Below are 13,485 nucleotides of genomic sequence, written 5' to 3'. Positions count from 1 at the left end.
ATTAAAACTTATATTCACGGATCAAACTTCTGTCAGATAATATCAGAGAGGAGATCTCTGATGAGACCGTGTGTAATGATGAATGATGGATGCTCTGGCACTGCTGATGGATACATGAATTCTGCAGCGACGTGGAGTCACTCGATGTTTTTTTACTGTGTCCCTCCTGCTGTAAGAAACAAACAATGCGTGCTCTCTGACCTCTGCTTCATTCATGAGGACCACGGTTTGTGTGTCAGAGACTTTGTTCTCTCCGTCTTCCTCTCTGTTGTTGCCATGATTCACTGTGAGAACCTCTGATCTTCGATTCTACGCACTCTTTTATAAATGAGACCCCAGGACAGTCTGAAGAGACTTGAAGGGGACTTGAGTCTATCTGTTGTATTCATCTCTCCATTACTCCGTTAAAGAGGCGTTTTGTTTTCTTGAACTTACATTCGTTTTGCTGATTTTATATTGTTTTATAAAATGTTCTCCAAAATGTTTATTTGTCTCCAACTTTGTAAATTTGATTCAAGATATAAACTCTTCATTAAACGTTTGTCACAACATGAAAGTTCCAGTAAAATATATTTGAAAAAGAAGAACACAAAGTTTACAGCAAGTAATCAAAGTTTATTTTCTGCACATTTAAAAGCAAATAAAAGTAAAACGTTCTGTGAGTGAATGACAGCCCCATCATCTTAGAAAAACAAACATCGGCTCAGCTCTCTGTGGATCTGTGACTCACTCAGCCTCCTCAGGTGTGTGTTCAAGTTTGGACCGTGTGTTTGGGATCTCTGAGCCGCTCACTCCTCACAGAGAGACTCTGAGTGCCGACACTCTGCAGGTTATGAACCGAGCGCCTGCAGAGTGAGTCAGTGCTGCCCCCTAGTGGTACAATAAAATAAAAAAACAGTGCACAAAAACCCCGCCCCATCTGTCACTCAAATAAATTAGCTCAGTAATTTTGCCGTCATCATCCATCAGCCAGTATTTACACCAGTGCTTCGGCCAGTTCAACATTTTTACAGTCACAAAAGAAAAGAAGAAGAAGCTGATTCTGAACGAGACGGGGAAACACTCATCCAGGGTTTGATTCCTAACCCGGACACACGAGAAATCTGATCTGAATCGTTTCCTCTCAACACAAAGACCCCGCAGGAACATGGAGAGATGTTTACTGAAGGTTGACCCCGAGAGCAGCGTCTGAGAAAGTCTATCCGGTACCCGTAAAGCAGGAATTCAGCTGAACGAAGAACGATCCTGAGATCACACACAGTGACCCAAAGACCCTCCATGTCCCTTCACAGGCACCGTAGAAACAAGAAGAATTACAAGAGTTTGCATTGAAAGAATTTTTTGTTTGTTTGTTGTTTAAAAAGAGAAAACGATCCCCGTCAGGAAACATTTCAAAACATCTTCTCAACAGGAAACAGTTTTCAGACAGCAAAGAAAGACGAATCCAAACCTCACGATGGAGCAGAAAATCAAGGCAAGACACAAAAATCCAACCGAAACATTTCAAGAGAGAAAAGAAACTTCATCTCTGAATCCCACTGGAGTGTTAGAGCCACACTGAAGGACAAACATCGGAGATTTGAGAATAAAATCTTCATTCATGAGATGAAAGAGTCACGTTACGACGGGAGAATCAAGTCTCCTTTTGTGGGACTACAAAAACCAGGATTGTGTGAGAGTCAAAACTTCCCAGAGCTCCATGTTTGAGTCTAAAAACTTCATTCTGACTCATCTGAAATATTACAGCTTCACACTCTTATTAAAACGATATCCTTCAAATCTCCAGACGTGATTCCCTCCAACGTGGCGCGGTATATTTCAGAACTCAAACACAGGAGAGAAGACGATGCAGACCAGATTCTAACGTTGGAGTGTCGGCTCTACAAGAAGAGAAATCTGAACTGTCGAGCTCGTTCGTGACACGCCGGCGGATGGTTCCCCCCTCGGCTCCTGTGACCTGCGAGTGTCAGGGGTTAAAGGTCAGGTGGTTACTCGACACCCTGCTCCTCTCGCTCACTTCTTTCCAATGATTTTACAGAACCATGATCGGCCTGCCGGTCCTGAGAGTCCTACAGTCTAATAAAGCCAAACCCAGTTCCCCGTCGTGTGTCCGAAGTCTGAACCTGTGCGTGTTTTCCCGGCATCAGATCGTCTCATCGCTCTAGCTCCGCTGCTCGTCCTGAACGCCGCCTTCAGTTGACCCAACAAGGCGGCAGATTTTACACGACTCTGACCCCCTTAATGCCGACTCCTCCTGCATGTGAGGAGCAACGTTTGAAGGCTGCGTCACAAAGTGTGTCCTCATCAGACTAATGGTATAAACTCCCTCAGACAATCTGCAGGTTTACTCAGAAAACACCTCAGAACGTTCGACTCTGCTACATCTATCAGGACGGCGACACAGAGAGCGTGGAGTGTGTGATTTAAAGACCGCAGACACCAGGATCAGAACATCCTCAGGATCAGTGCGGAGACAACGAGCCGAGGAGAAGTGACAGAGAGGACAGAAGAGACCAGACGTCGTCTACAAACTAAAAACTACAGAAAAGTAACAATCCAAAAACAAACACTGCATCTGTTACCGTCTCTACACTCCAGGGTCGGGCTGCAAACATGATCATGGTCGTCAAAACACCCGATTGAGCATTTTAGTTTCAAACACAGTCGTGATAAATAATCATCAGGTGACGCAGAACGCTCCTTTTTGGAGGATGAACGTCTTTTCTTCCAGCCCTACCCCCGAGTGGGAGGTAATAACAAAGACACAATCAGAACTGTCCCAGGAGATCAAATCAGCAGTTTGAAGGCAAACAAACGTGATCCAAAGAAAAGCAACAGCCTGGATAGAAAACGTCCTCACATGCCGTGAAACCCCACACACCTGTTCTCAGGTGATCCTAAACCTTCCTGTTACACCAACCTGTGTGTGTGTGTGTGTGTGTGTGTGTGTGTGTGTGTGAGTGTGAGTGTGAGTGTGTGTGTGTGTGTGTGTGTGTGTTCAACAGTTTTTAAGCTGAATGTAGAGAGCCAGCCAGAGCTGTGCTTGGCACTGGTTAAAGTTCTTCAGTAAAGGGGGCGGAGTTGCGCCCCACGTGGCGCTCTCAGCCCTCTTCCTCCTCCTCCTCTTCCTCCTCCTCCTCCTTCTCCTCCTCCTCCTCCTCCTCCTCCTCCTCTTACGTAGACAGGTGGATGAAGATCTGTCGCAGTAACGTCAGGCGCCCGTCACTCGTCGGAGCCGGCCGAGCGCTTCTGGCTTCTTTTGCGAGGAGATCTTTTTGGAGATGCTTTGTCTGAGGAGGAGGAAGAGGAGACACAAGGTTCTGTCATAGAGCGACTCATTACAGACCCTTATTCAGACTTCAAGGGAGGGTGACATGACTCTGTAGTGGAAGTCACTGCATTAAAAACAGACATGACTCTGTAGTGGAAGTCACTGCATTAAAAACAGACATGACTCTGTAGTGGAAGTCACTGCATTAAAAACAGACATGACTCTGTAGTGGAAGTCACTGCATTAAAAACAGACATGACTCTGTAGTGGAAGTCACTGCATTAAAAACAGACATGACTCTGTAGTGGAAATCACTGCATTAATAAGAGTCATGACTCTGTAGTGGAAGTCACTGCATTATAAACAGACATGACTCTGTAGTGGAAGTCACTGCATTAAAAACAGACATGACTCTGTAGTGGAAATCACTGCATTAATAAGAGTCATGACTCTGTAGTGGAAGTCACTGCATTATAAACAGACATGACTCTGTAGTGGAAATCACTGCATTAAAAACAGACATGACTCTGTAGTGGAAGTCACTGCATTAAAAACAGACATGACTCTGTAGTGGAAGTCACTGCATTAAAAACAGACATGACTCTGTAGTGGAAATCACTGCATTAAAAACAGACATGACTCTGTAGTGGAAGTCACTGCATTAAAAACAGACATGACTCTGTAGTGGAAGTCACTGCATTATAAACAGACATGACTCTGTAGTGGAAGTCACTGCATTATAAACAGACATGACTCTGTAGTGGAAGTCACTGCATTAAACACAGACATGACTCTGTAGTGGAAGTCACTGCATTAATAAGAGTCATGACTCTGTAGTGGAAGTCACTGCATTAATAACAGACATGACTCTGTAGTGGAAGTCACTGCATTAATAACAGACATGACTCTGTAGTGGAAGTCACTGCATCCACATATGCAGGTTAAAACTGAACCTTGCAAAGAGGAAACCGTACATAAACCTGATCCAGATCCACAGAGACTTCTCTGGACCTGAGCCCATTTAAGATGGACTGAGAACTGAAAACTGTCCTGTGGTCTGATGGATCAGAATCTGACACTCTTTTTGGAAATCATGGATACCACACAATATCACAATATGATCATGATGACATAACCAGCAGGAAAGGGTTGTTCTTTTTCCTCCAGCAACACTGCATTCAAACACACACACACACACACACACACACACACGGCTGAAGCAGACCTCACCTCTGCGACTCTGCACTGAAGACGCAGGAAAACATGACAGCGAGGAAGGCGGAGAGGGAAGAGAAGAAAAGAGAGTGATCGTCATGCACAGTGAAGGTTAAATCAGGAACAGGTGAAGCAGGAAGAGATCAGAGACACGTCAGCTGATTCAGAGCGTTTCCTGGAGCGGTGAGCTTTCTCTCCGTTTTAATCGGTCTTCCCTACGGGAGAGTCGGCACTCTCCAGTCATATAAAAGTTTACAGGTGTGCTAGCTACCACGTTAGCCCAACATGTTAATTAGCCTATTATTTGTTGATGCTAACCGCCTGTTTAGGTGGTGTGATGATTCTCAGCAGCCGTACCGCTGTCACCCACGGGGTGTTTGTAGCTCTGGGCAGGTTATCGCATGACCGCGGTCGGTCTGCAACAAGTCTCGTCTGAAAACACCGTGTGGTGCCTGAGCCGGCGGCCGCGGAGTCTGAGGCTTTCCCGCTGGATATGAAGGCAGGACACGGTGTTTCTCATCGAGACCCGATTCTATCACATTATGCAATTTATAACCGCTTACAGTACCTGAAGAGTTTGAAAACTGACCCTAAAAGCCCTGGAAAAGAACTTGAATTTGACCATGAAAACAGTGTACGAACCCTGTATTGTACGAGTCACAACGTATGCCGCTCAGCTCGGACCCTGTCATGAGAAACTCCAGGGAGAAACAGCACGCAAGCTAGGCTACAGATTCCTGCAGGCGGGGCCAGACTTGTCACGTAACTTCGCTCATTTTGAAAGAGTAAGATACGAGTACTGAGTAAACTAAGCATGCTCACGGCGTCCATTTCTACCTGACAAACCCTCAAGACTCAACGCTCACTGTGACCTTTACAGTCAGGAGTCTGGACTCAACGCTGACTGTGACCTTTACAGTCAGGAGTCTGGACTCAACGCTGACTGTGACCTTTACAGTCAGGAGTCTGGACTTAACGCTCACTGTGACCTTTACAGTCAGGAGTCTGGACTCAACGCTCACTGTGACCTTTACAGTCAGGAGTCTGGACTCAACGCTGACTGTGACCTTTACAGTCAGGAGTCTGGACTTAACGCTCACTGTGACCTTTACAGTCAGGAGTCTGGACTCAACGCTCACTGTGACCTTTACAGTTAGGAGTCTGGACTCAACGCTGACTGTGACCTTTACAGTTAGGAGTCTGGACTTAACGCTCACTGTGACCTTTGCAGTCAGGAGTCTGGACTTAACGCTCACTGTGACCTTTACAGTCAGGAGTCTGGACTTAACGCTCACTGTGACCTTTACAGTCAGGAGTCTGGACTCAACGCTCACTGTGACCTTTACAGTCAGGAGTCTGGACTCAACGCTCACTGTGACCTTTACAGTCAGGAGTCTGGACTCAACGCTCACTGTGACCTTTACAGTCAGGAGTCTGGACTCAACGCTCACTGTGACCTTTACAGTCAGGAGTCTGGACTTAACGCTCACTGTGACCTTTACAGTCAGGAGTCTGGACTTAACGCTCACTGTGACCTTTACAGTCAGGAGTCTGGACTTAACGCTCACTGTGACCTTAACAGTCAGGAGTCTGGACTCAACGCTCACTGTGACCTCAACAGTCAGGAGTCTGGACTTAACGCTCACTGTGACCTTTACAGTCAGGAGTCTGGACTTAACGCTCACTGTGACCTTTACAGTCAGGAGTGTGGACTCAACGCTCACTGTGACCTTTACAGTCAGGAGTCTGGACTCAACGCTCACTGTGACCTTTACAGTCAGGAGTCTGGACTCAACGCTCACTGTGACCTTTACAGTCAGGAGTCTGGACTTAACGCTCACTGTGACCTTTACAGTCAGGAGTCTGGACTTAACGCTCACTGTGACCTTTACAGTCAGGAGTCTGGACTTAACGCTCACTGTGACCTTTACAGTCAGGAGTCTGGACTTAACGCTCACTGTGACCTTTACAGTCAGGAGTCTGGACTTAACGCTCACTGTGACCTTTACAGTCAGGAGTCTGGACTCAACGCTCACTGTGACCTTTACAGTCAGGAGTCTGGACTCAACGCTGACTGTGACCTTTACAGTCAGGAGTCTGGACTCAACGCTCACTGTGACCTTTACAGTCAGGAGTCTGGACTCAACGCTCACTGTGACCTTTACAGTCAGGAGTCTGGACTTAACGCTCACTGTGACCTTTACAGTCAGGAGTGTGGACTCAACGCTGACTGTGACCTTTACAGTCAGGAGTCTGGACTCAACGCTGACTGTGACCTTTACAGTCAGGAGTCTGGACTCAACGCTCACTGTGACCTTTACAGTCAGGAGTCTGGACTCAACGCTCACTGTGACCTTTACAGTCAGGAGTCTGGACTTAACGCTCACTGTGACCTTTACAGTCAGGAGTCTGGACTCAACACTCACTGTGACCTTTACAGTCAGGAGTCTGGACTCAACGCTCACTGTGACCTTTACAGTCAGGAGTCTGGACTCAACGCTCACTGTGACCTTTACAGTCAGGAGTCTGGACTCAACGCTCACTGTGACCTTTACAGTCAGGAGTGTGGACTCAACGCTCACTGTGACCTTTACAGTCAGGAGTCTGGACTCAACGCTCACTGTGACCTTTACAGTCAGGAGTCTGGACTCAACGCTGACTGTGACCTTTACAGTCAGGAGTCTGGACTCAACACTCACTGTGACCTTTACAGTCAGGAGTCTGGACTTAACGCTCACTGTGACCTTTACAGTCAGGAGTCTGGACTCAACGCTCACTGTGACCTTTACAGTCAGGAGTGTGGACTCAACGCTGACTGTGACCTTTACAGTCAGGAGTCTGGACTCAACGCTCACTGTGACCTTTACAGTCAGGAGTGTGGACTCAACGCTCACTGTGACCTTTACAGTCAGGAGTCTGGACTCAACGCTCACTGTGACCTTTACAGTCAGGAGTCTGGACTCAACGCTCACTGTGACCTTTACAGTCAGGAGTCTGGACTCAACGCTGACTGTGACCTTTACAGTCAGGAGTCTGGACTCAACGCTCACTGTGACCTTTACAGTCAGGAGTGTGGACTCAACGCTCACTGTGACCTTTACAGTCAGGAGTCTGGACTCAACGCTCACTGTGACCTTTACAGTCAGGAGTCTGGACTTAACGCTCACTGTGACCTTTACAGTTAGGAGTCTGGACTTAACGCTCACTGTGACCTTTACAGTCAGGAGTCTGGACTCAACGCTCACTGTGACCTTTACAGTCAGGAGTCTGGACTCAACGCTCACTGTGACCTTTACAGTCAGGAGTCTGGACTCAACGCTCACTGTGACCTTTACAGTCAGGAGTCTGGACTTAACGCTCACTGTGACCTTAACAGTCAGGAGTCTGGACTCAACGCTCACTGTGACCTTTACAGTCAGGAGTCTGGACTCAACGCTCACTGTGACCTTTACAGTCAGGAGTCTGGACTCAACGCTCACTGTGACCTTAACAGTCAGGAGTCTGGACTCAACGCTCACTGTGACCTTTACAGTCAGGAGTCTGGACTCAACGCTCACTGTGACCTTTACAGTCAGGAGTCTGGACTCAACGCTCACTGTGACCTTTACAGTCAGGAGTCTGGACTCAACGCTGACTGTGACCTTTACAGTCAGGAGTCTGGACTCAACGCTCACTGTGACCTTTACAGTCAGGAGTCTGGACTCAACGCTCACTGTGACCTTTACAGTCAGGAGTCTGGACTTAACGCTCACTGTGACCTTTACAGTCAGGAGTCTGGACTCAACACGCCTGATTTAACACAGAGCGGTGAGAAGCTGACGGACACAGTGCAGGTGGAGCATCTAGTCAGCGCCCGGCGTGTTAGAGACAGAAGCAGACGAGCTCAGGTGAGGAGTGTGTGCAGGACGTTTACGTACTGATCTGGTTGAGCGTTTCCTGAGGGATCCAGCTCAGGTCCACGTCGTTGTGGCTCGAGGTTCCCATTTCCACCTTTGGAGCAGGACGCCTCCTCTGCAAACACACAGACACAAACACAGACACACAGACACACAGACACACAGACAGACACACACACACACACACACACACACAGAGACACAGAGACACAGAGACACAGTCAGAACCCAGCATGTAAATTCAGAGCTGCTGTTTGCTGTTGATGCAAATCCAACACGACAGACTCTTCTGACGTCCTCCTCGTACTTAAAGAGAAAAGAAGTCCTCGACAGACTTAACGAACAGAAGGTATTTCTTTTAGTGCCACAAATTAAGGTGTTCTGTTTTTTGTTGGATACACTTCTAGAGAGAAATCCTAACTGGACTTTAAAACGTGTCGCTCATCCATCTCTGGAGGGGAAATCAAAAACCAGGCAGACTTAGAATCATCTGTGTCCCAGTGGAACACCTTCAGATGAAACGAGGATCATCCCATTCAAACTGTGGGGGTGCTCAATGTTTGATTCTACATCATCTTCCTGTTTTCAGTCTAAATCATGTCTCATGAAGCCTGATTTGATATAAATATAAAGTTATAAATACTTAATGTAATTCAGAAAATACCCTTCTATGTGTTCGTCCTTAAGGTGGTGATTAAATGTCCCCTGGTAATTAAAGGTGGACCTGGAGGAGCGACACCTCAGCTGGCCTTTAAATCTTTCTGGGTTCATAGCTGCTCAGAAGTGATGAAGATGAGGAGCAGCTTCATGAAGAGGTCTGTGAGATCAAGGATTACCGGACCACACAGTACGAGGGTGGATACCCGCTAAAGGACTCCACATCCCCCCTCCACAACCTCAGAGACCTCTTTTCGACCAGCGTGAACCGGGTTGTATTTCCGGGCTGGTCCTCGCGCTGGTTCGGAGCTGGTTGAACTCGTGAACCAACACGACACCCGTTTGTTTCTCCGCCCGCTCGAGCCCGTGGAAGAGGAACGCCATGATGTCAGATTTACGTGACCGCTTTTCCCAGCAGCGCTAGGGTGAACTTTCCCTCACAACAACAACGATGGCGGACAACGGCAGCTCGTCTCCATGCCGACCGCTGCTTTGCGTTGGAATCCATTAGTCTCTTTGATTTGTTCGCTGCAGGGCGATGGAGGAAACACGTTTGGTTTGGGTTTTTGATCACCGCCCCCCGCCCCTCGCTCCTGATGTAAGCAGTTCGCGGTTCTAGACCAGCAAAGAGTTCAAGGCGCTCTGGAACCAATTTTCCAGGCCGGGAGCCGGTTCACTCGCAGTATAAACACAAAAAACTGGTTCTCAATTGAGCGCCGGCTCCGAACCGGCCCTGAAACTGCCTCGGTCGAAAAGGGGTTACAGTACGAGGGTGGATACCCAAAGCTGTCTGGAACCACAAAAGGAATCCACATCCGCCTCCATCAGAGAGGGTTTTCTCCACGGCAAGACGCATGTCGACAAAGCGAGGAGCGCACTTCTGCCCGTAGACACGCTGGCTTTCATCGTGTACGAGTTGAAAAGACTCGAGCGGACGAAGACGCACTGATGGACTGTTTAGCTGGTTCAGGTTTGATTTGGAACATTATAGAAATGTTTCGCCTCAAGTTAGACAACCTACCCTCCTCATTCCTCTTCTCTGCTGTGTCAACAATATTTAAATATCTCCCGTAATGTGTCGCAATTAAGGCCGATTTGATTTGCCGACACTGAGTAAAGTCTCCCTGCAGTCACATTTATGTTCTTCTCTTTCAGTGCGTGTCTTTTATAAAGCTCTAAACGTTGCTGTGCTTCTTCTACTTTGCGTGGTCACTGCACCCGGGCGAAAGTTAGCTTCCAGAATCACGTAACTTATACTTTTTAAAATTTAAAGTCACAGAAACGTAAAGATTAAAATCTGAGAAGTGTGTTTGTTATTTAAAATGTTAATTTCACAAAGCCTCGTTGTTTGATGTTTGATGTGCAGCGGCTTCATCTGAGTTTGACTCGTTCATCACTTCGTTGTGTGTAAACAGATTTTATAGCGACCTTCTCTGGTGTCTCTTTACTTTCAGTCCTAACACGACCTGGTCAAAACGTCCTCCTGCTCTCAACCCTTCAACACGTCTGTCGGATAACGCTGAGAAGAATTAAATATCGCCTCAGTCCACGCACCTTTCTGGACTCCAGCAGCTGGTGAAGACCGACCACGACCAGCAGCCCGAGACCCGACAGGAAGACGTACATGAAGATCCTGAGAGAGGAGGATGAGAGAGGGATGAATAAGAGGAGCACAGAGAAGGATGTTACAGTCATGCAAAGTGATGCAAACACTCACGTCTCTCCGTCCAACCCGTCCTCTTTCTCGGTGATGGTGACCGTCTGGTTGAAAACGGCGTCCTGGAAAATGTTTCCCTGCAGAGAGGAAGAAGGGAAGAGACGTCAGAAGTCAAAGTGAGTCAAGAGGTCGAGCTACTCTTTCTCGTCTTATCCTCCGTGAACCCTGCACTCTTTACCGCTACCTCTAAAAGCTAAACACACGCTGGCTTTAAAACACTTCAAAGAAAGGAGTTCAGATCCAGCAGGAGGGACGGAGCCCGGCTTCGTAACCCCTCTGATGAAATGTTGAGCGTTAAAGTGTTAGCAGGTGTAGAGGAGCCGAAATCAGGAGACAGTTCAGTCTCCAGAAGTGGGTTTGTGTGTGCAGCGAGGGACCGCCCTCTCCTTACTGTGCCGTCCTTGTAGTTGAGGTTGATGACGAGTCCGAACGGCCGCCCTCCCATCGGCTCGGCGGGGATGAAGGAGTACTCGAAGGTGGCCTGTCTGCCCGAGGGAACCTCGATGCCGAGCTGGAGAGCCGTGAAGTTCTGGATGTAGAACTGGTAATCCTGACAAAGCCAGAAGCGTTTCTCCGGTTAGATCAATAGTTGTTATTCTAAATGACACACAGAGGTCAGAGGTCGTTCTGTTTCGTACCTGAGGGTAACGGAAAGAGGCGTCCAGAGACTCCACGATGAAGTTGTCTGACCCCTTGTTGCTGAAGCCGAGCAGGAACTTGACGATGTTGTTGGCTGGGAAGTCTACGAGGAAAAAGAGAGGAGGGTGAAACAGTTTCTCTACTTCTCACTGAAATAAAGAAAGAGAATTAACCAGTCAGAAGATTTGATTTTACTCCTCAGTCCAGTCACCATCGTATTTCAGGTTCAGGTGTTTTGGTTTAAACAGCGACCCTGTTAACTGGAGACTCTCAGCCGGATGCATCCCTCATAAACGTCTTTAGACCATCATTAAATATCTGATGAGGATATTTTGAAATCTTAATAAAAACTAAACTAGTTTGCATTCCCAGGAACTCCCTCTGTGTTTCAACAGCTGTGTAAACTCCACAAACACTGACACGTTCAGCTGAAGGTCTCCAGTTTACAGGGTCACTTTTAAAAGCGGAACACCGGGAGGAGAGACGCATTCACGGTGGGCTGAGAGAAGACTACTGTTACAAGCTGCTAAATATATAATTGACAAAAAATATAATTGAAATTTTTTTTTGAAAAAACAAAATTTTGACAGAAAAAAAATTGACAAAAAAAATGAAAAATAAGTTTGACAAAAAAAAATTGACCAAATTTGACAAAAATGTTTTTTAACCAAATTTTGAAAAAAAAATTGAAAAAAAAATTTTGAAAAAAAAATTGAAAAAAAATTTTTGAAAAAAAAAATTGGGGGAAAAAAAAAATTGGGGGAAAAAAAAAATTGAAAAAAAAAAAAAAAATTGAAAAAAAAAAGACAAAAAAATGTGACAAAAAAAAAATGTGACAAAAATGTGTTAATGTGTTTCTGTGTCTCTGTGTTTCAACAGCTGTGTAAACTCCACAAACACTGACACGTTCAGCTGAAGGTCTCCAGTCTCCAGTTTACAGGGTCACTTTTAAAACCGGAACACCGGGAGAGGAGAGATGCATTCACGGTGGGCTGAGAGAAGACTACTGTTACAAGCTGCTAAATCAAGAGAATCACAGCTTCTTCTTTTGAAAAGTACACACACATACAAAAAAGATAGAACAAATAAAAACTAATGAAAGAAAGAGAAATCAAGAGAATCACAGATGTGTGTGATGTTATTGTGGACGGAGGGAGGAATAAAAACACTGAGGTTAATCTACCAATCAGACACGTTCAGCATTGCAGGCCCCGCCCCCCGAAAGTCCCGGGACCTTTGAAAAGTACTACCCCCCTATACAGACTGACTGACTGACAGACAGGGAGGGAGGGAGGGAGGGTTACCTTCTCCTTTGACGAACAGGATGGTGGTGTCCGCGTTGGGGGAAGCTTTCACCTCTCCGACCAACGCTTCTTCTTCTTCGTCTTCTTTCTCTTCCGTCTGAGACACAAACACAATCGTTTACAAGTTAAAACAAGCTCGTCCGGTCTACGAGAACTCCTTCAGATCATGGACTTGAGTCTTGTGTTCGTGCTGTAGAGTCTGAGCCATGAGACTTTGAAGAATAGATTCAGAGTCTCTCAAACGGTGGCCTGGTATTTAAGCGAGCGCCGTTTCACTCACCAGTTCTGCATTTTCGTCGTCTTCCACTTCCGCCTCGTCGTCTTCATCCTCCGCCGTCACATCCACATCATCCACCACATCTTCATCCACGGCCTCTGCCTCCTCATCCTCCGTGAGGTCCTGGGCGCTCACCATCGGCCCTGATAATGAGGACAGAATTATCGTCCCATGATTATCAGACACGGGTCAGGGGTTACTTTGTGAGGCGCTGCTCCAAACAGAACTCTGATAATCCGAACAAAGCTGTGCTCAAACACACGAGAGGACGGACGACCTTCATCCTCTGAGGTTCAACACGTCTCACATGTTCGAGGGGAACTCTGGGGGTTAATGGAGGACGAAGAGGAGTGACACATTACAACCGAGCTGACACCCAAACCTACAACGAGGCGCTGCTTACATTACGAATGAATGTGGACCTGCAGGTTTGACATCCTGCGAGGTGCTGCCCTCCGATACACAACATATCATAGAGTGGATTTATGTCCACGCCACTTTCTCTATCC

General features: G+C 46.9%; 2 protein-coding genes across 3 annotated transcripts in view; both read right to left on the bottom strand.

Annotated features, from left to right (window-relative positions):
• Positions 1–594: 594 nt before the first annotated feature.
• Positions 595–13,139, bottom strand: ssr1 (signal sequence receptor, alpha). 2 transcript variants are annotated; one of them, XM_034705878.1, is made up of 9 exons: positions 12,980–13,139; positions 12,700–12,796; positions 11,395–11,498; positions 11,148–11,306; positions 10,757–10,833; positions 10,594–10,672; positions 8,404–8,497; positions 4,502–4,516; positions 595–3,290 (listed from the first exon to the last, which is right to left on the bottom strand). In XM_034705878.1, the coding sequence occupies exons 1-9, from the start codon at positions 13,112–13,114 to the stop codon at positions 3,223–3,225; spliced, it is 828 nt and encodes a 275-aa protein (XP_034561769.1). In that variant the 5' UTR covers positions 13,115–13,139; the 3' UTR covers positions 595–3,222. The 2 variants fall into 2 exon arrangements, with proteins under 2 accessions (XP_034561769.1, XP_034561770.1); XM_034705879.1 differs by lacking the exon at positions 4,502–4,516.
• A 33-nt stretch (positions 13,140–13,172) lies between these two features.
• LOC117829356 (nebulette-like) overlaps positions 13,173–13,485 on the bottom strand; it is a 28,846-nt gene continuing 28,533 nt past the window's right edge. Inside the window, exon 24 of the mRNA XM_034706989.1 lies at positions 13,173–13,299. Within this exon, the coding sequence (XP_034562880.1) occupies positions 13,173–13,299 (127 nt within the window). The remainder of the gene's footprint in view (positions 13,300–13,485) is intronic.

This window comes from Notolabrus celidotus, chromosome 17 (assembly GCF_009762535.1).
Source record: "Notolabrus celidotus isolate fNotCel1 chromosome 17, fNotCel1.pri, whole genome shotgun sequence".
Lineage (NCBI taxonomy): Eukaryota > Metazoa > Chordata > Actinopteri > Labriformes > Labridae > Notolabrus > Notolabrus celidotus.
This window is presented reverse-complemented; position numbering and strand designations above follow the sequence as displayed.